We start from the raw sequence: 20,599 nt of genomic DNA, 5'->3' as shown, positions 1-20,599 counted from the left end.
TGATTATAGTGCTAAAAACTTTTAAGCAGCCAGTAAACATTGCTTCTGATTCAGGCTATGTAGTGCAAGTCATGCAAAATATTGAATGTGCCTTAATTTGAAATGTGGCTGATGAACAACTTAATCTTTTATTTCATTCTTTACAGCAAGCAGTGCAACAAAGGCATTCCCCTTTCTATACCACTCATATGAGAGAACATACTAACCTCCCTGGCCCTTTAACTAAACTTAATCAAAGGGCAGATGCACTGGTGTCTGCAGCCTTTGCTGATGCACAAACATTTCATTCTTTAACCCATCTTAATGCCTCAGGCCTTAGAAAAAGATATGGTCTATCATGGAAACAAGCTAAAGAAATTGTGCAACACTGTTCTGCTTGCCAAGTCCTGCATCTGCCACATAAAAGGAGTTAACCCTAGAGGTTTATCTCCAAATTCCATCTGGCAGATGGATGTAACACATATTCCTGCTTTTGGAAAACTGTCCATTGTTCATGTTTCAGTAGATACCTATTCACATTTTATTTGGGCCACATGTCAAACAGGGAAAGCTACAGCTCATGTTAAAAGACATCTTTTATCTTGCTTTTCAGTTATGAGAATCCCAGAAAAAATCAAAACTGGTAATGACCCAGGATACTATAGTAAAGCCATGGCTACATTTTTTCAACAATGGAATAGTACCCATACTACAGGTATTCCATATAACTCACAAGGACAAGCTTTACTGGAAAGACCTAATTGTACTTTAAAAACTCAAATACAAAAGCAAAAAGGAGGGGACCAGGAATATAAGACACTACATATGCAATTGCATTTAGCTTTATTAACATTAAATATTTTAAATTTACAAAAAGATCAACCCGTGACTGCAGCTGAACAACACCTGACAGGACAAAAGGAAAATTAAAAGGCTGGACAAGATATATGGTGGAGGGATGCACATACAAAGAGCTGGGAAAAAGGAAAGATAATTTTATGGGGAAGAGGATTTGCTTGTGTCTCTCCAGGTGACAATCAGGTACCTCTGTGGGTGCCCACCTAACATCTGAAGATCTATCATGAACCACAGCATCTAGTGGCCCCACCTGTACAGTGCAAATTGAAAGTTTAAGGATTGCTTTTATTTATTTATTTTGAGATGGAGTTTCACTCTTGTTGCCCAGGCTGGAGTGCAATGGCGTGATCTTGGCTCACTGCAACCTCTGCCTCCCAGGTTCAAGTGATTCTCCTGCCTCAGTCTCCCAAGTAGCTGGGATTACAGGCATGCGCCACCACGCCTGGCTAATTTTTTTTTTCTTTTTTTTTTTTTTGTATTTTTAGTAGAGACGGATTTTCTCCATGTTGGTCAGGCTGGACTTGAACTCCCAACCTTAGGTGATCCTCTGCCTCAGCCTCCCAAAATGCTGGGATTACAGGTGTGAGCCACTGCATCCAGCCTTTGGATTGCTTTTAAGCCTTAGTTTGCTTTCTCTGTGCCTTCTGTTAGAAGGGGCCTGCTTCTCATTATCAACGGTAAGTTTTATCTCACAGTAATTAACCAAAGAGGCCAAAACTGAGTTACAAATGCTTCAGTAATGGCATGTCTCCCAGCTACAGCCACAAAAGTTTTTGCTTCTGTTTCAGTAGATTTACTAACATGGGGGTGAGGGTATGCTTGTGTTTTTGCAGGAGATGAACAAACCGTGTAGGTGCCCTCAACGTGTGTACGACCATGGAAGAGGAGACTGGAAGGAGCCATGGATCCCAACCATGTGCCGGGTTCCCCCAGTATGAGCCATGCTGAGAAACTGCTGGAGCACCAGGGTTTTACCTATAGATGCTTAACGGACCAATGCTTTCTGACTGAACTCCTCCCTACCCTGAATACAAGAGACCCTAATAGATAGGCAGGAGTATCATCGCCCCTACTCAGCATGAAGAAGTTACAGAAAACAGACCTTCATCCTTCTGCAACCCCCTAGGATTAAGGGTCCTCTCATAAAAGGGAAAGGGGAGATACGTGGGAAACATTTAAACCAGAGCAACTCCATTTTGAATAAGGGCTAAGAAAAATGAAGCTGGATCACCAACTGGCAATTAAGGGCTGCATAACCTGAAATTGCCTTAATTTAATTAGGCAATTAATTAATTTAAAAAAGAGGTCACCTTATGCTAGTAATAATGATAGTAGCTGTGGTGGTTTTACAAAAAGAGAAGCAGGGCATGTTGGGAGAGAAGCTGAGGCAGGGCTTGCATGTCTGCTAGACTTTAGCTCCTTGCTTCTAGCACTCCCATTATCTCAAGCAGCCACGTTTCTCATTCACTTGATACACTGTTTCCTTTCAACCCCCACATCCTCACCACCTGTTTCTTTGTTTGAGCACCAATAAACAGTGTGGGCTCCCAGAGGTGGGGGCCTTCACAGCCTCCCCACTCACGTTGTCCTCCTGGTCCCACTTTCTCTCTCAAACTCTTTTTCTCATTCCTTTGACTCCGCCAGACTTCGTGGCCCCCAGGACCTGGTGTTGGATCTGATCACCCCAACAAAACCAGTGGGTATCTTGAGTGACAAAAAGTATTGTGTGTTAGGTGCTGTATTAGGCAGTGGGTTTTAGAGGCATGAAGAGTAAGTTGGAACTGGAAGGAGAATTTTGCAATCCTCTCAGGCTAGCATTGCAGTAGCAGATTGCTCTGGCATGTATAAATTTCTTAAACTGTTCTATATGATTTTGATCTAGTTGATGTGAGCACATGAGTCTAAACCAGGGGAAAATTCATTTACAAATGACTTACAAAACACAAAAATTTGCTCACTTCAGCAGCACACATACTAAAATTGGAATGCCAGGTGCGGTGGCTCATGCCTGTAATCCCAGCACTTTGGGAGGCCGAGGCGGGCAGATCACAAGGTCAGGAGATCAGGACCATCCTGGCTAACACAGCGAAACCCCGTCTCTACTAAAAATACAAAAATAAAATTAGCCAGGCATGGTGGCGGGTGCCTGTAGTCCCAGCTACTTGGGAGGCTGAGGTGGGAGAATGGCGTGAACCTGGGAGGCGGAGCTTGCAGTGAGCCAAGATCGCACCACCGCACTCCAGCCAGCCTGGGTGACAGAGTGAGACTCTGTCTCAAAAACAAAATAAAATTGGAATGATACAGAGAAGATTAGCATGGCTCCTTTAAAGGAAAGACGTGGTCCGTGTCCTCAAGGGACTCAGAGTCTAGGAGGGAGCTGAGGCTCATATGCAGGATGTAAAAAATTTACTAGTTCATTCAGTAATTCAGCAAATGCTAAGTGAATGCCAGGCACTCACAGCGTGGGGTGGGGAGGACTCAGTGAATAAAGCAAAATTCTTTCTTCCAGAGAATTGACATTTGATCAGGTGATAACAAAAGCTGAGAGGAAAAATGGATTCCTCTTACAGTAGCAGGACCTGAAGCATTATGAATGACGTAAGAAAGGTCTCAGTAGATTGCTGGAGGCAGAGGAGTGACTAGTTCCAGCTGGAGGGTTGGAGAAGATGTGCTTGAGATGGGACTGAAGGGAGGGGAGGAGCTGGCAGGGTAACAGCATGTCACTTGGGAGGCTCCAGTGGTGGCCAACAGCAAAGGCTAGGAAAATGGCAACTGCAAGGCCTGCCTGCAGCTGGACAGGAAACTTGTGGTTGAGAGAATGGGCTCTGAAGAGGACTGCTCAGGGTCAGCTCCCATCCGTCCACCTCCCCCAGCTGCTATCTAACCTCTCTGAACCTTAGTTTCTCCACCTATAAACTAGGGGTTTTTTTGTTTGTTTGTTCATTTGTTTTTTGAGACAGAGTCTCACTCTGTCACCCAGGCTGGAGTGCAATGGCACAATCTCGGGTCACTGCAACCTCCACCTTCTGGGTTCAAGCCATTCTCTTGCCTCAGCCTCCCAAGTAGCTGGGAACTCAGACGCCTGCCACCACACCCAGCTAATTTTTGTATTTTTAGTAGAGACAGGGTTTCACCATGTTGGCCAAGCTGGTCTCAAACTCCTGACCTCAAGTGATCAGCCTGCCTCAGCCTCACAAAGTGCTGGGATTACAGGTGTGAGCCACTGTGTTCAGCCTAAACCAGAGGTTATGTTATTAGCACCTACCTCATAAGGTTATTGTGGGATTTCAGTGAATAGATACGTGGTTAGTGGCACTGAGCTGGTACTTGGGCAATGTCAGCCATGATTTGTAGCCCAGTTTGGCTGGAACCCAGAGGGCGAGGAGCTGTGAAAGATGAGTCTGCCACATTGACTGGGATCCTTAAGAAAGGACTTAAAAGTGACAGCTAAAGACATTTAGTCTTTCCCCTACAGAAGCTGTGGCAGGAAGACTGCTCTGCCTATGACAGAACGAGGAGACTGTAGGAAAGTGTGCATGGCTGGCAACTGACCTCATGTGAGCAGTCAGGGACATGTTCTGGAACTAGGGCGGTGGCAGCAGGGATGGGGAGGAAATACCGGATGCTGGAGGATTATAAGGACAGAAAATTGGCCTGGGTGGTGTGGGAGTGGGGGTGTGACATGGATGATGTGCACTCAGGAACGTCATGAAGGGGAGTGGCCTTGGGAGGACAGCTGCATCAGTGTGGTTTTGCCTTCGAGGAGGGGTGCCCAGTGGTGATGCCCAGGAGAGGGAATGGAATCCTGGAGCTGGGAGTGAGGTTGGAGCTGGAAGAACCAAGACCCAGGGAGACAAGAGTATTCCTGGGGACGAATAGGAACAGCTGAGCGAGGCAAGGCTGAGCCCCGGGCAGGCATGGGGTGGGTGGGGGGACATGCCTGGCTAGAGGGCGGCAGCAGGAAAGCAGAGAAGGCATCCCTGCAGGTTGGCCCTGGAGCAGAGTGCTGGGTCACAGCAAGGGACAAGTTAGTTGACTTAAAGTGGGGCATCCTCAAGGCAGTAAACTGGAGCCAAGTGGGTTAAATCCTTCTTGCTGCTATTAAGAGGAGGAGACAGGTTTCTGCAGATTCTACATTTTGGAGAGAAACAAAAAAGAATGTCCCCAAGTCTCCTTTGCCCTGCGATGCTGGGCCAGATTGGCAAGGTCTCAAGAGAAGCACAACGGTGACCGACGCTGACGCTGCCCTTGGCTGAACTTCTGTTAAATCCTTCGGATGTGAGTAGACTTTATATATATATGTATACACACACACACACACACGTAATTTTTTTTTTTAAATGAGACAGCGTCTCGCCATGTTGCCCAGGCTGGTTTTGAACTCCTGGGCTCAAGCAATCCCCCCACCTCGCCCTCCCAAAGTGCTGGGATTACAAGCGTGAGCCACCGCACCCGGCCTGTAGCCTTTAATAGTGGATTTTAAATGTGTGTAACATTTTAAAATGTGCTTATTCTTTGTTAGAATTAAACTGAAATATCTACTTGGCTGATTTTCCTTTCTATCTACTCTATACTTGTAATATCGAGTATACGTATTTCTACTATTATAACCGGAAGGACTTGTTCCCCCGGTTGTACATTCCCTCATGATAAGCAAGATTTTCAGTGTTTGTTTCAATATTCATGGTTAATACTTGTCTGTTCTCCTTCACTTCCTACGCTACGTTTTCCTAAAATTCCTGGATTTTTTTTATCAGTTCTGTAGAGGTAGACAGCAAGGCTCAGGACGGTAGGAAGGAAACTCCTCCAAACCTCAGTCTTCATACCCCACGGTCCGGCTGTCCAGGCAACCTCCAAGCGGACCCTCCGGGGCCCATGGAGCGTCCCAGTGCCGGGGGCTAGAGGCTGGTGCTCGCTAAGTAAGGGTGGGGGCAGGTCCCTGCGCACCGCGGTATCTTCCCGCCTGCTCACCAAACGTGCGCGCGGCCGGAAGGGACCCACTCGGTGGATCGCGCCTGAGGCCTTCTCTAGAAAAAGGGGCCACCCGCTTATGAGGGCAAGGGATGGCGCAACCACGTGTCACAAGCCCCAGTGGCCTAATGGATAAGGCACTGGCCTCCTAAGCCAGGGATTGTGGGTTCGAGTCCCACCTGGGGTAAAAGTGGCAAGTTTCTTCACGGCGTTTTTCATTTATTTTCTCTTCCCTTCTCAGAGACGCTGGAATCGACCTTGGTCTCTGGTTCGACACCCGTGCAACGTGTTGAGGAGGAGCCACCTCCTCCAAGTACCTAAAGCCGGTAAGCGCGGATCTCGCCAAGCCCCTGAATGAACAGCTTTCGTCGGGGTAGGGCCCCACAATTTCGAAGCTGGGGAAACTCGTAAGAATAAAGTTGCTCAAAGGGTTCCCAGGACACCCCAGCTCCACCTGGCGGGGCAGCCCCGGAGAACCAGGGGTAAATGACCACCGCGACTGCAAACAGAGGGTTCTGCAAGAGAAGGTGAGGGGCGCAAACAGGGCAGAGGCAAGCAAGTAGCGGGCAGGTGGTGGTGGATTCTGAGGTCTCCGGTTGCCAGCACCAAAAGTAATCTTGAGAGCGCAGTCCCACCCCAGGTGGGACTCGAACCCACAATCCCTGGCTTAGGAGGCCAGTGCCTTATCCATTAGGCCACTGGGGCGCAGTAAGACGCCAAACCCACGTGCTCATTGATAGGCACACGACCATACGTCCCCAAACACGGCCCTGCAGTGGGTCACCGCGCTCCAAGCCTGAGAAGCCATCGGGACGACGGGATGAACCGCCCGCTGGGCGCGGCGTCCCCACCGGGCTACGCAAGAGCTCCACGCCGTGGCGATGCGCGGGGAACAAGAGCCCGCGGTGCCCCGTAACGCCGAGAAGAAGCGCTCGGCGAGCGCAGAGCCCGGTGGAGCATCGCTGGGAGGATTAGGGATGCACGAGGACGGAGGGAAGAACAAACCCTCAAACGATGCTGGAGTTCGGGCACGGGCTGCTCGCTCAAAAAGAGCCCGACCACAAAGGAACCTTAAATCTTACGATCTGAAGTCAGACGGCTCATCCCTTAGGCCACGCGATCACAATTCCCAGGGAAGCTCTGAGACTAGTCCAGGTGCCGCTCCGTTCGGGGGTGACTACGCGTGCGGCTGGGGCCAGAGGGAGGGTGAGCGGTTCGCTATAGGCGGCCAGGGTGCGAGCACCGAAGCTGCGCCACGCCCGAGCATTTAATGACCATCGAATGGGTCTCCCGGGGTGGCTTGCACAGAAGGCGACCGCGTGGCCTAATGGATAAGGCGTCTGACTTCGGATCAGAAGATTGAGGGTTCGAGTCCCTTCGTGGTCGGGATATTTTAATCCTTGCAACTATAATCTCCGTCTCTTTACTTGTTTTAGGCCCAGAAATGCCTTCCAATCCCTCCGTACCGCGGCTCCCGGGATCCGATGCTGGGGAGCTGCTTCTGTCCAATCAGGCTTTGCATCCCGGGACGCTTCCGGTTATGGCGTCATTACGCAGCCTGTGGCGTCTCATTCTAAAAGACGTGATCGCGCGCTCCTTGCGCGGTTCCCCGGTGGCTTAATAGATATGGCATTGGCCTTCTTTAGGGTTTGGGCTCTGGGTTCGAACCACGTTTGTGGTGGCGTAGCCTAGTTGCAGAAAGCTGATCTTTTGAGATCCATTTTAATAGAAGTAATTTTTTTAAAAAAAGTTATAACGTAAAAAACAAAAACCAACTGGCACATTTTGTCTTTTTAACATCATTTACCTTTATTTTGTGCATGTGTCTATTTCAATTAATTTTCCTTTTCTTCTAGATGAAGACTGATTACTTTGAAAGGCAAACCGATGTGAGGATAAGTGGGGCCCCATTTCTTCTTGTCTTGTACCTTGAACGAGTTCAACATCCAAACATTCGCCTCGTAAACGTGCTCTACAAGCTACAAACCCACAAGCAAATGAAACGGGGTGGGTTATGTTTCGGTCTATCCTTATGAAGTTAAACAGCAGACAAAACTCTAGTCTCTGGCCAGGCCCAATGGCTCACGCCTGTAATCCCAACACTTTGGGAGGCTGAGGCGGGCGGATCACGAGGTCAAAAGTTCGAGTCGTGATCACTCCACTGCACTCCAGCCTGGGCAACAGAGTGAAAGTCTGCTTCAAAAAACCAAACAAAAAACTCCAGTCCCTAGCCCCCCAGCACCAGTTGGGGGTGCTGCCCAACTCTCTGGCCTCAGTCCTGCTAGTGGGCTCTGTCCACACTGAGAGGGCACCCACCACCCCACTACCGTGTTCTTGGAGGAAGAGGGTGTCAGCATGCTTGTGTGTGCAAGTGTACTTGGACATAGGGGAAGAAAAATGCCATTTTTTTTCTTTCTTCTTTTTTTTTTTTTTTTTCCTTTTTCTTCTTCCCTGAGACAGAGTCTCGCTCTGTCACCCAGGCCGGAGTGCAGTAGCGTGATCTCAGCTTACTGCAAGCTCCACCTCCTGGGTTCACGCCATTCTCCTGCCTCAGCCTCCCAAAGTGTTGGGATTACAGGCGTGAGCCACTGGGCCCTGCTAGGGACTGGAGTTTTGTCTGCTGTTTAACAGCAGACAAACAAGCTGGGACTACAGGTGCCCGCCACCACGCCCGGCTAATTTTTTGTACTTTTAGTAGAGACGGGGTTTCACCGTGTTAGCCAGGATGGTCTCGATTTCCTGACCTCATGATCCACCCGCCTCAGCCTCCCAAAGTGCTGGGATTACGGGCATGAGCCACCGCGCCCGGCCAATGCTAATTTCTTTTACTAGTCGGCGTCTGGAAGGAAGAAGATGGCACACTCCCACTGGGTAATCCGAGGAGCGTTTAAAGGAGGCCCGTTTAGCAAGGGCAAGTGTAAGGAAACGTGAGGACTCCAGGATGGGCATTAGTGAAGAGCTGTCCCCATCACCAGGCCTAAGGGCTACAAAAGGCAGCAGCTCCTGGAACCTGGAATCGGGTTTGAAAAGTCGCCCCCAGGAGCCAAGATGTCAGGTCCAGAGATGCAGAGAGCCCTTGGTGACCTTATCGCAGGGAGGGAGCCAAGGGAGTAAATACTCGCCTTCAGCTTCCTCCTTCCCTTCACTCACCCGCTGCTGAGGCTCGGCCTAAAGCCAGAGGGCAGGAAGCCTGGTGGTGCCTCCCAGACATGATGGGGTGATGAGCAGAGGAGCCGGGGAAAGGCGGAGAGTCGGGCTGCAGGGTCAAAGGGGATGACATCTGGCATTCAGAATTTGCCCAAAAAAAAAAAAAAAAAAGCCTCCATTTTACTCATAACCCTCACAACAACCCTGAGAGGGAGGAGTCGCCGGGAGTAGGCAAAACGAAGTCAAAATAGTGCTACTCTGGGATAGAGGTAGCTTCAGAAGCGCTTTGGGAAGCTGCTGATTTTCCCATGGGAACAGGTCTGTTCAGCCTGTGAAACATCAGAGCGGTGTACACTTAACGATGTTCTCAATTTCCTCTGTATGCATTTCTTTTCTTTTCTTTTTTTTTCTTTTTGAGACGGAGTCTCGCTCTGCCGCCCAGGCTGGAGTGCAGTGGCCGGATCTCAGCTCACTGCAAGCTCCGCCTTCCGGGTTTACGCCATTCTCCTGCCTCAGCCTCCTGAGAAGCTGGGACTCCGTTAGCTGGGACTACAGGCGCCCGCCACCTCGCCCGGCTAGTTTTGGTTTTTTTTTTTTTTTTTTTTTTTTTTTTTTTTTTTTTTTTTTGTAGAGACGGGGTTTCACTGTATTAGCCAGGATGGTCTTGATCTCCTGACCTCGTGATCCGCCCGTCTCGGCCTCCCAGAGTGCTGGGATTACAGGCTTGAGCCACCGCGCCCGTCCTGCATTTATTTTCTTTTAGTAAAGTGCTGTTTTGTTTTTGTTTGAGACAGAGTCTTGCTCTGTCGCCCAGGCCGGAGTGCAGTGGAGTGCAGTGGCGCCATCTTGGCTCACTGCAGCGTCCGCCTCCTGGGTTCAAGCGATTCTCCTGCCTCAGCCTCATGAGTAGCTGGGACTACAGGCGCCTGCTGGGATTTCACCATATTGGTCAGGCTGCTTACGAACTGCTGACCTCAAATGATCCATCTGCCTGGGCCTCCCAAAGTGTTGGGATTATAGGCGTGAGCCACCGCCCCCAGCCATGTGTGTTTGTAAGTATACTATTCTGTATTCTGGCCAGGGATCTGGGGTATGTGTTTGTTTGAGACGGAGTCTTGTCGCCCAGGCTGGAGTGCAATGGTGTGATCTCCGCTCACCGCAACCTCCGCATCCCGGGTTCAAGCGATTCTCCTGCCTCAGCCTCCTGAGTAGCTGGGATTACAGGCGCCCACCACCACACCCGGCTAATTTTTGTGTTTTTAGTAGAGATGGGGTTTCATCGTGTTAGCCAGGATGGCCTCCATCTCCTGACCTCGTGATCCGCCCGCCTCGGCCTCCCAAAGTGCTGGAATTATAGGCGTGAGCCATCGCGCCCGGCTTTGTTTTTGCTTTTTACTTGAAAACCTTCGCTCTTGCGGAACTTTGGGTAGGCTTCCCTGGTTGTATACATGGCAGCTTCCCATCAGCCTATTCCAGGTTGAATACTCCAACATTTTGAGGATACTATATTTACTATTTACTTGGGGAGAGTCCATTGTTTCATCTTTTTTTTTTTTTTTTTTTTTTTTCTTTCTAAAATGGAGTTTCGCTTTTGTTCCTCAGGCTGGAGTGCAATGGCATGGTATCAGCTCATCACAACCTCTGCCTCCTGGGTTCAAGCAATTCTCCTGCCTCAGCCTCCCGAGTAGCTGGCATTACAGGCATGCCCGGCTAATTTTGTATTTTTAGTAGAGACAGGGTTTCTCCATGTTGGTCAGGATAGTCTCGAATTCCCGACCTCAGGGTTTCTCCATGTTGGTCAGGATAGTCTCGAATTCCCCACCTTGGCCTCCCAAAGTGTTGAGATTACAGGCGTGAGCCACCGCGCCTGGCTTTTTTTTTTTTTTTTTTTTTTTTTTTTTTAGACAGAGTCTCACTCTGTCACCCAGGCTGCACTGCAGTGGTGCAATCATAGCTCACTGCAACCTTGAACTCCTGAGCTCAAAGAATTCTCCTGCCTCAGCTCCCTGCCAATCCCAAGTAGCTGGGACTAAAGGCACATACTACTGCACACTGGTTTTGCTTGTTCATTTGTTTTAGATTCAAGGTCTTGCTTTTTTGCCCAGGCTCGCCTTGAACTTCTGGGCTCAAGCAATCCTCCCACCTTGGTCTCCCAAAGTGCTGGGATTACGGGTATGAGCCACTATACCTGGCCTCATCAGATTCTTGGAAGTCCTTGATTCAAAAAAAATTTTTGACTTAAAAATGTGATCTCGTACTTTTGTAAAAGAAACAACGAACCAAACCAGAAGAACAAACTTATCTTGTCCCTTCTCCAGGGCCATCCAGAATTCTTACTGTTCTCTCCATCCAAGACCAGCACCAAGTTGAATGGACACTACTTTTAAGCTGGCTCTGGCTTCCAAGCCCTGGCACATGGTGGCAGCAGCGTGTCTCCAGCCTGGACACTAGAGCCATCACTGCTTTTCTGGGCTTCAAGCTTCAGTTCCCCACAAACCACCCTCCAGGCCCTGCCTCGATGGGACTTACACTCTAGTGAGAGAGAGGGACAATGAACAAACCAATAAAGATGATTTCAAAGGAAAGAGGGTGATGGGAAACTTTTGACTAGTGAGAGAGGAACAGTTGAGGAGGGGCATTTGGTCCAGCCGTAAATTATGGGAAGGGGCCAGCCACATAAAAAGATCCTATAAAGGCCGGGCACGGTGGCTCACACCTGTAATCCCAGCACTTTGGGAGGCAGAGGCGGGTGGAACACGAGATCAGGAGATCGAGACCATCCTGGCTAACACAGTGAAATCCCATCTCTACTAAAAACACAGAAAAATTAGCTGGGCATGTTGGTGGGCACCTGTAGTCCCAGCTACTCAGGAGACTGAGGCAGGAGAATGGCGTGAACCTGGGAGGCAGAGCTTGCAGTGAGCCGAGATCTCGCCACTGCACTCCAGCCTGGGTGACAGAGGGAGACTCTGTCTCAAAAAAAAGAATTTTCACTTGTATATTTGAGCTATTTGTTTATCCTGTAAATACTTGTTTAAGAAAGTCAGGATGGGCTGGCCACGGTGGCTCACACCTGTAATCCCAGCACTTTGGGAGGCCCAGGCGGGCAGATTACCTGAGGTCAGGAGTTTGCGACCAGCCTGACCAACATGGTGAAACCCCATCTCTACTAAAAATACAAAAATGAGCTGGGTGTGGTGGTAGGCGCCTGTAATCCCAGCTACTTGGGAGGCTGAGGCAGGAAAATTGCTTGAACCCGGGAGACGGAGGTTGCAGTGAGCCAAGATAGCGCCATTGCACTCCAGCCTGGGCAACAAAGAGGGAAACTCCGCCTGAAAAAAAAAAAAAAGAAAGAAAGGCAGGATACTTAATTTTTGTCCTTCGATGCCAGCTTTTAGAGTAATCTCGATACAGCCAACCTAGCCAAAGACAGACAGCTTGTACTTAGATATGGGGTTGACTCAGTTTGAATTTTGCCTAACAGGAGGTCTTTACTGATTCATATTCATCATAATTATGTTTGATTCTGTAATTATGCTATTTAATTCTGTAACTTTTGCTATATAGAATGTACTTTTCCCCTCCTAGTGATTTGCAAAGTGTAATCCTATTTTTACTACTACTACTACTACTTTTTTTTTTTTTTTTTTTTTTTTTGAGGCGGAGTCTTGCTCTCTCACCCAGGCTGGAGTGCAATGGTGCCATCTTGGCTCACTGCAACCTCTGCCTCCTGGGTTCAAGCCATTCTTCTGCCTCAACCTCCTGAGTAGCTGAGATTACAGGAGCCCGCCACCATGCCCGGCTAATTTTTATTTATTTATTTATTTTTTAGTAGAGACGGGGTTTCGCCATGTTGGCCAGGCTGGTCTCGAACTCCTGACCTTGGGTGATCTGCTCGCCTAGGCTTCCCAAAGTGCTGGGATTACAGGTGTGAGCCACCGCGCCCGCCAATAATTACTTTTTTTTTTGAGACTGAGTTTTGCTCTCGTTGCCCAGGCTGGAGTGGAATGGTGCGATATTGGCTCACCACAGCCTCTGCCTCCTGGGTTCAAGCGATTCTCCTGCCTCAGCCTCCTGAGTAGCTGGGATTACAGGCATGCACCACCATGCCCGGCTTATTTTTAATGGGTTTTTTTTGTTGTTTTTGTTTTTTTTTTAGTAGAGACTGGGGTTTTTCCATGTTGGTCAGGCTGGTCTCGAACTCCTCCCAGCCTCAGGTGATCTGTCCGCCTGGGCCTCCGAAAGTGTTGGGAGTACAGGCGTGAGCCACCGCGCCCGGCCCAATTACCTTTTAATGTAAAATTAATGCATGTACAACGCAAAAATGCTGAACAATCCAAGAGGGCATTAAAAACTAAAAGTACCTCCTTCCCACCCAGGTGCCTTTAGCTGAGCCTGTTCCCAGTTGTTTGCTCACTGTTATTTAGCACAGGGAATCTCCCAAAGAGCTCCCCCTAATGCTGGGGATGCCCCCTTCACATCCCAACACCTTCACGGGGCTCGGCGGTGCTCGGTGCTCTCCTTGAATAGCGCGAGCTCTAACCAGGCATTTTTTTCTCAAATCCCTGCGCTTTCACCCTGCATCCTCAGATCCTCAGATGGCTGAGTGCCAGTTCAGTGACTGCAGTCTCGCAGGGGAAGGGTGTGGTACTTCTCTTATGCACATTAAAGGCCTTGCACAGCTACTGCTCCTCATCTCTTTCCAGTCTTATTGTTGACTCCAGTAGTTTTGCGGGGAGTAGACTCGGCCCTTCTGCTGCCTTCCATCTTCAACCCGGCCTTACTCCTACCAATCAGGAGCCACGCACCCAGGCTCTCCTCTGCTTATGTTCTTAAAGACACACAGATTTCTCAAGGGTTGTCAGGCACTGTTGCTCTTCTGTATATACTGTGCCTGCAGAAATGGCTGAAATGGGCCAGGCGCGGTGGCTCACGCCTGTAATCCCAGCACTTTGGGAGGCCGAGGCAGGCGGATCACGAGGTCAGGAGATCCAGGCCATCCTGGCTAACCCGGTGAAACCCCGTGTCCACTGAAAATACAAAAAATTAGCCAGGCGTGGTGGCAGGCGCCTGTAGCCCCAGCTACTTGGGAGGCTGAGGCAGAATGGCGTGAACCCGGGAGGCGAAGGTTGCAGTGAGCTGAGATCGCACCACTGCATTCCAGCCTGGGCGACAGAGCAAGACTCTGTCTCAGAAAAAAAAGAAAGAAAGAAAGAAAGAAATGGCAGAAATGTCACGTCTCCCCTGCGTAGACTATGTAGACTTTTCCTACAGGATTTAAGCCACATCAAGTCAGCCTTTGCCTACTTTCTTACCTAGAAACTTCCCCGGTTATCTCATTTAATTCTCATTACAATCCTGATATTTGTAAATGAGAAAATGAAAGTCTCAAGCCAGTAAACAATCTAAAATCAGCAATTAGGTGGTAGGCATAACAGGTCCTCTGACTTTAAGGACAACTCTTTCTACCACCATACTTTTTTTTTCTTTTTTAATACTTGCATTCCTCTATGATCTACTACCTTGCTTTAAACCATCTCTATTTCCTGACATTGCTCAGGAGGTCTGCTGACCATAGTAAATAGTGGGGATTTTAAAACTTTATGAAGTTAAAATAATTTTCCATGTTCAAATGCAAAAAGCTGTAAATTAACTTTGCAGCATAAAAGTTTTCCTTTTTTTAGAGGCAAAGTCTCGCTCTGTCACTCAGGCTGGAGTGCAACGGCACAATCTTGGCTCACAGGAACTTTTGCCTCCCAGGTTCAATCAAGCCTCAAGCTGAGACTAAGATGCCTCAGCCTCCCAAGTAGCTGGGATTACAGGTGCCCCCCACCACACCCGGCAAATTTTTGTATTTTTAGTAGAGATGGGGTTTCACCGTGTTGGCCAGGCTGGTCTCGAACTCCTGACCTCAGGTGATCCACCCACCTGGGCCTCCCAAAGTGCTGGGATTAGAGGCGTGAGCCACGCCCAGACCAAAGTTTCCTTTTCTAATACCACTTTTGTGCTCAAAAGCTGAAGCACAGAAAAGTAAAGCCCTGCTGTTACACCTAGCCATTTGGACCAGCTGTTTTTGTGACTTACTAATGGACAAGCAGGAGTACTCCCTTGGAACCAGGGGTTTGAAACCTAAGAGGAAGTTGAAGAGAATCAGCATGTAACAATTCTTTACATCACAGTGAAATACACTGCCATAGCACCTACTGTTATTTGTTGCCATTTCAGCAGTCCTGGGGCCTCAGTAAGTGGCACCTACATAGCCTGTCAGACAACCAGCCCAACAAACCTCTCTAGGCTCACCTTTCTATTTAAATAAAAAGTCCACTGCCAGTGAGGCCACCTCAGAAGAGAGGCTTAATTATCTCAACCAGAGAAGAAGACACACCCAGAACTGTGTAATTATTATTTTTAATGTCCAGAATGTGTAATACAAGGGTCAGAGCTTCCTCCCGGACTCAATTTTATAAATTCTCGATTGGTTGGTGAGGCCAATAGGGATACTTTTTCTTGTCTAATTTGGTTTCTGGGAAAGCTTCGTTCAAGTCCTCAATGGTCATCTGATCAAATGGAATTAAGTTCTTTAGCCTCTCCATCTGGAAAGAGGGGAAATGTGTTTAGTTAATGTAAACAGAGACGGAAAGCAGAATATCCAAGGCAGGTTTCTGCCACCAGGTGGCCATGAAAGAAACGATATTATAGGCAACGGTTACCCATCATCCTTACCTCTTTCTCATATTCTACAATCCTGGCCTTTGAGAGAGACACCCACTCAGCACAAGATTTCACCTTTAAGAAGAAAGAGAAATTCAGTTCTGAAACCAGGCTGCATTCTACCCCAGCAGCTGCTGAAGTAGGAGTTGTCCCAATCCACTCCTGCTGTCCTATTGCTCTATGGAGAATCCGTGGTTACCCTGACCTCTTGGGGGCACTCACTCTGAGAGGCAAACCACAGCTTATACTAACACTCACAAAGAAGCCCATACTGGAAAACCAGCTTAGGATGGCAGCACCCAGCTGCTTCTGCAAGTTCCTCATCCGGAAGACCTACAGAATGCCTGTTTTCACAGGGCTCAGCCACTGAATGGTCAGGACACGCCACCTGAGCACCTAGCCAGACTTCTCTTTGGTGGAGCCACTGAGTTCCAAAGTTTGGCCTTCAGTGCTTTCAAGCAAATAATTAGGTATTTTAATACTACTTGGATAATTTTTCTAATTCCAACTCTTTGTTTTTAACAGCTTTGTTGAGGTATATCTGAAATATGAGAAAATGCACATATTTAAAGAACACCATTTGATAAGTTTTGATATTTGTATCCACCTGTGAAACCAGCAGTCCCCTCTCAACCATCCCCAGGCTGCCACTGTAGACTAACTACATTTTCTAGAGTCTTATAAAGATGGAATCATATGCTATACTCTTCTTTTTCTTGTTGGCTTCTTTCACTCAGCATAATTATTTTGAAATTCGTCCATGTTGTTGCATTTATTGACAAGCCATTCCTTTATATGTTTGTTAACTCTTTAATTTTCCATTTAATTCACTCTACCTTAACCTAGCTGTAATAGAGAGTCAGGATCGAGAGAATTTTAGAATAAGCAAGAGCCTCAACTACTTACATCTTCTTTTTCTTCGGCATCCACCTGGGCAGTATATTTATCCTCTGGCACAGGAATCTTCAGGGCATTAAACTACAAATACAAGGACAGTGAGTTGTCACCAATACACCCAGGAGCCCAAAAGGCTGGAAGCTACTAATCCAGGTCAGAAACAGAGCAGGTCAAAACTCCTGTGCTGATCAGAAAGCCCTCTGGCTCCCAGATTAAGGCTACACTGTACTGCTGAATGAACAGAGCCTAAATTCCTGTGCCTATTTACAATTCAATCAACCACAAGGCCTTTGGCCATAGGCATCTTTCCTAAGCTTCCTTAGGGATCTGGCTATCATGATGCATATGTAATTATCCCTCTTCCTGCTCCCCACCCACAGGCATGTTACAAGCTCAGTGCTTTAGAGGTATGAAGTCCCACCTTTTTCTCAAAGTCATCCACCAAGCCGGCCTTGGCCACATTGGCCTTGTAGTAAGCCCAGTCGAGAGCTGGTGGATTCTCAGGTAAAGCAGCCAACCTGCCCACAAGGAATGGCAAAAGTTAGCATTGTTCATAAGCAGTAGAAAATTCACATGGTAATTTTCCTATCCCTTCTTCCTATGGCCTGGAGGGTCAACCACACTTTCCCCTTCTAGGATCATCATGAAAATACCAGGATTTCTTTATATGTTGTCAGAAAGGCATCAATAATTCATATGTAATTCCTTAATACTGTTTTGTTTCTAGATTCAGTGGCAAGTATGGGGTTCCCTCTCAGAAACATACTGACCTGGAGGTGAGGGTCTCATTCCAGGACTTCAGGGAACTAGCAATGGCCTTTTGGTTGTGCGGTATGATCTCCGCAAAAGCCACCCAGTCAATGGTTTTTAGAGCAAGTTTTCGCCCAGCCATCTTGGGATCCTGAAAAATAAGTCAGATAAAAACAAGGCTTTTTTATGAGGTGAATTTTCTGTTGGGAAAAATGATAAATAACAAAATAAGACCTCTTAGAGAGAATCCTTTAAATCTTAGAAACATGCAAGTCTTCACAAGAATCAATTGAACCCAGGAGGCGAAGGTTGCAGTGAGCTGAGATCATATCACTGCACTCCAGCCTGGGAGACACAGCAAGACTCCATCTTAAAAAAAAAAACAGTGTTACCTTCTCTAATTCAAGGTGTGCAGCCAGGCATAGTGGCTCACGCCTGTAATCCCAGCACTTTGGGAGGCCAAGATAGTTGGATCACTTGAGGTCAGGCGTTCAAGACCACCATGGCCAACATGGCAAAACCCCATCTCTACTAAAAATACAATAATTAGCCAGCCGTGGTGGCCCACGCCTGTAATCCCAGCTACTCTGGAGGCTGAGGCACAAGAATCACTTGAACCCAGGAGGCAGAGGTTGTAGTGAGCTGAATCGCACCAGTGCACCCCAGCCTGGGCGACAGAGCAAGACTCCTCTCAAAAAGAAAAAGACAGTGTGACTTTTCAAATTCAAAGTGTGCAGACTGGCATAGAAATACATTCTCGCCCAACTCCTATTTAGCCTTAAAAGTCCAACTCTCTAGGCTGGGCACAGTGGCTCACGTCTGTAACCCTAGCACTTTGGGAGGCTGAGGCGGGCGGATCACTTGAGGTCAGGAGTTCAAGACCAGCCTGATCAATATGGTGAAACCCTGTCTCTACTAAAAATAGAAAAATTAGCCAGGAGTGATGGCATGCACCTGTAGTCCCAGGTACTCAGGAGGCTGAGACAGGACAATCGCTTGAACCTAGGCGGCCGAGGCTGCAGTGAGCTGAGATAGCACCATTGCACTCCAGCCTGGAAGACGGAGTGAGACTCTGTCTCAAAAAAAAAAAAAAAAAGGCCCAGCTCTCTTTATCCCCTCCATGTACCTCTGGAAATATTACTAAAAATAACACTCAGGTTGCATAAAAGTTAATAAAGACATTTCCACCCAGATTGTTTTATTCACTGATTCTCCAGTAGACAGAAACTGACACCTAAGTTTCAACAAGCTTTACATAGAGCACTCTCTAGGCTACAATTTACTTATGTGTAAAATGGGCATTATCAGTCCTGCTTGCCCCAGGGCTGTTAAAAGTATCACATGAAATTGTGCTCATCAACTTGCTCCATAGTTTTACACAAACTTAAAGGGGCTCTCTATCCCCTTCCAACTAGATTGGTAATATACCTGTACGTTCTTATTCAGGTTCTTATTCAGGTCGCATTATACCCTAGCACCAGCACATGTTCTGCACTTTTTTTTTTTGGGGGGGATGGAGTTTCACTCTGTCCCCCAGGCTGGAGTGCAGTGGCATCATCTCGGCTCACTGCAACCTCCACCTCCCAGGCTCAAGCAATTCTCCTGCCTCAGCCTCCCGAGTAGCTGGGATTACAGGCGCCCACCATCACACCCAGCTAATTTTTGTATTTTTAGTAGAGACAGGGTTTCTCCCTGTTGGCCAGGGCAGTCTGAAACTCCTGACCTCAGGTGATCCACCGGCCTCAGCCTTGCAAAGTGCTGGGATTACAAGCATGAGCCACCGCGCCCAGGCCTCCATTTTAAGAGGTATTCAATACATGTGAAAATGTGAGAAAAATATGGAAAATGACTACAGCCACTTAAAAAAAAAAAAAAGATAGAATATAGGAAAATAGTCCTTTTTAAGATCAGGGTCAGATATTAAAAGACTACAAAGTCAAAGATCTCTATAAGCTCGGAGTGGAATACAAGGGAGGCTGAAGCAATCTTAGGATCTTCAAGAAAGTTGTCAAACACCTGTCCCGTCCTTCCTTTCTTTCTTTCTCAGGACAACTTGTTTCCTGTTGTGGAGGGGAGGTGTTAAGGCAATTGGTATATGACTTTAAAGTTACTAGGGAATCAAGCGCCCTTACAGACTTTCCTAAATACCAGTAGAAAGTAGAAACCACAAATAATTTTTTTTTTTTTTTTTTTTTTTTTGTGAGACAGAGTCTCGCACTGTCCCCTAGGCTGGGGTGCAGTGGTGTGGTCTCGGCTCTCTGCAACCTCCGCCTCCCAGGTTCCAGGGATTCTCATGCCTCAGCCTCCAGAGTAGCTGGGATTACAGGAGCCTTCCACCAGGCCCAGCTAGTTTTTTGTATTTTTAGTAGAGGCGGGGTTTCACCATGTTGGCCTGGCTGGTCTCGAACTCCTGACCTCGTAATTCGCCCGCCTTGGCCTCCCAAAGTGCTGGGATTACAGGCGTGAGCCACCGCGCCGGGAGACATTTTTTTTTAATTCTTAAAAATCTATTGCTTAATCCCCAGCGCCTAGAACAGATCATGCGCATAGGAGGTGCTCAATAAATCTTTCTTGAATGAGTAACTGAACTCTGCACCTGAGGAGCCCTGAACGCGCTACACGTTCGAATCCTGGAAGCCGCCGGAAGGAGGGGAAGGGCGCAGCCCCGCAGCCAGCTGAGCGTCCCTCGGCAAGTTAACACTGTCTGCGTAACGTTTCCCCAGTCCCCCCACCAAACTATTGAAGTCTGCCGCGCTGGGAGCGGACTGCACGAGACACGGCTTGTGGAAGCGCCTAAATCAGCGGCGCCCAGGACACAGCCGGGCCCTCTTGACCCAGCGCGCCCAGGAGGGCTGAGGAAGGGATCGCGGGGCGAGGAACGGCAGCTACACAAGGAACACTCTGCCAGCGGGGCAAGCCGACGGCCCGGCGTTCTTGACGGGAGCGTGACAAGGGTCGGCGTGAAGTCTAGAGAGGGCAGAGCAGAGGAGCCCTCCAGGTATCCGATCCAACGCCCCAAGCCCCACTCACCTTCACCGACCCTGGCTGCCCACGGTCCACCGCAGCAAATAACGGAAGTGGGTCACCGGAAGATCTTTCCTTAGCCAACCCCAAAGCCAAGGGGGTGGGCCTTGCTTCGCAGATCAGCCAATAGAGATGAGGGCTCGTTCCGGAAGTCTCGCCCCGGGGGCGGGCACAGTGCCTCCGCCGCGCGGGTCCCCGGGCGCTGGTTGGGGGCGCTCCCGTCCCTCTCCCCTCTGCCCCACCCCCGCCGATGGGCCGGCCC

General features: G+C 48.4%; 1 protein-coding gene, 1 long non-coding RNA gene and 3 other non-coding genes across 5 annotated transcripts; 3 read left to right on the top strand and 2 right to left on the bottom strand.

The window, feature by feature from the left end:
• Positions 1 to 5,004: 5,004 nt before the first annotated feature.
• Positions 5,005 to 12,610, top strand: LOC140708669 (uncharacterized). The gene is made up of 3 exons (XR_012088840.1): positions 5,005 to 5,115; positions 6,050 to 6,134; positions 7,665 to 12,610. It is a non-coding gene; the product is annotated as an uncharacterized lncRNA (long non-coding RNA).
• On the top strand, positions 5,923 to 5,995 carry TRNAR-CCU (transfer RNA arginine (anticodon CCU)). The gene has a single exon. It is a non-coding gene; the product is annotated as a tRNA-Arg (tRNA).
• On the bottom strand, positions 6,441 to 6,513 carry TRNAR-CCU (transfer RNA arginine (anticodon CCU)). The gene has a single exon. It is a non-coding gene; the product is annotated as a tRNA-Arg (tRNA).
• TRNAR-UCG (transfer RNA arginine (anticodon UCG)) lies at positions 7,122 to 7,194 on the top strand. The gene has a single exon. It is a non-coding gene; the product is annotated as a tRNA-Arg (tRNA).
• A 2,734-nt stretch (positions 12,611 to 15,344) lies between the features above and the next one.
• On the bottom strand, positions 15,345 to 20,469 carry ATP5PD (ATP synthase peripheral stalk subunit d). The gene is made up of 6 exons (XM_008011798.3): positions 20,344 to 20,469; positions 17,334 to 17,464; positions 16,985 to 17,081; positions 16,573 to 16,644; positions 15,679 to 15,741; positions 15,345 to 15,548 (listed from the first exon to the last, which is right to left on the bottom strand). The coding sequence occupies exons 2-6, from the start codon at positions 17,453 to 17,455 to the stop codon at positions 15,417 to 15,419; spliced, it is 486 nt and encodes a 161-aa protein (XP_008009989.1). The 5' UTR covers positions 17,456 to 17,464; positions 20,344 to 20,469; the 3' UTR covers positions 15,345 to 15,416.
• Positions 20,470 to 20,599: the final 130 nt, after the last annotated feature.

This window comes from Chlorocebus sabaeus, chromosome 16, assembly GCF_047675955.1.
Source record: "Chlorocebus sabaeus isolate Y175 chromosome 16, mChlSab1.0.hap1, whole genome shotgun sequence".
Classification (NCBI taxonomy): Eukaryota; Metazoa; Chordata; class Mammalia; order Primates; family Cercopithecidae; genus Chlorocebus; species Chlorocebus sabaeus.
Note: the sequence above shows the minus strand (reverse complement) of the source record. Positions and strands in the feature narration are given on the sequence as shown.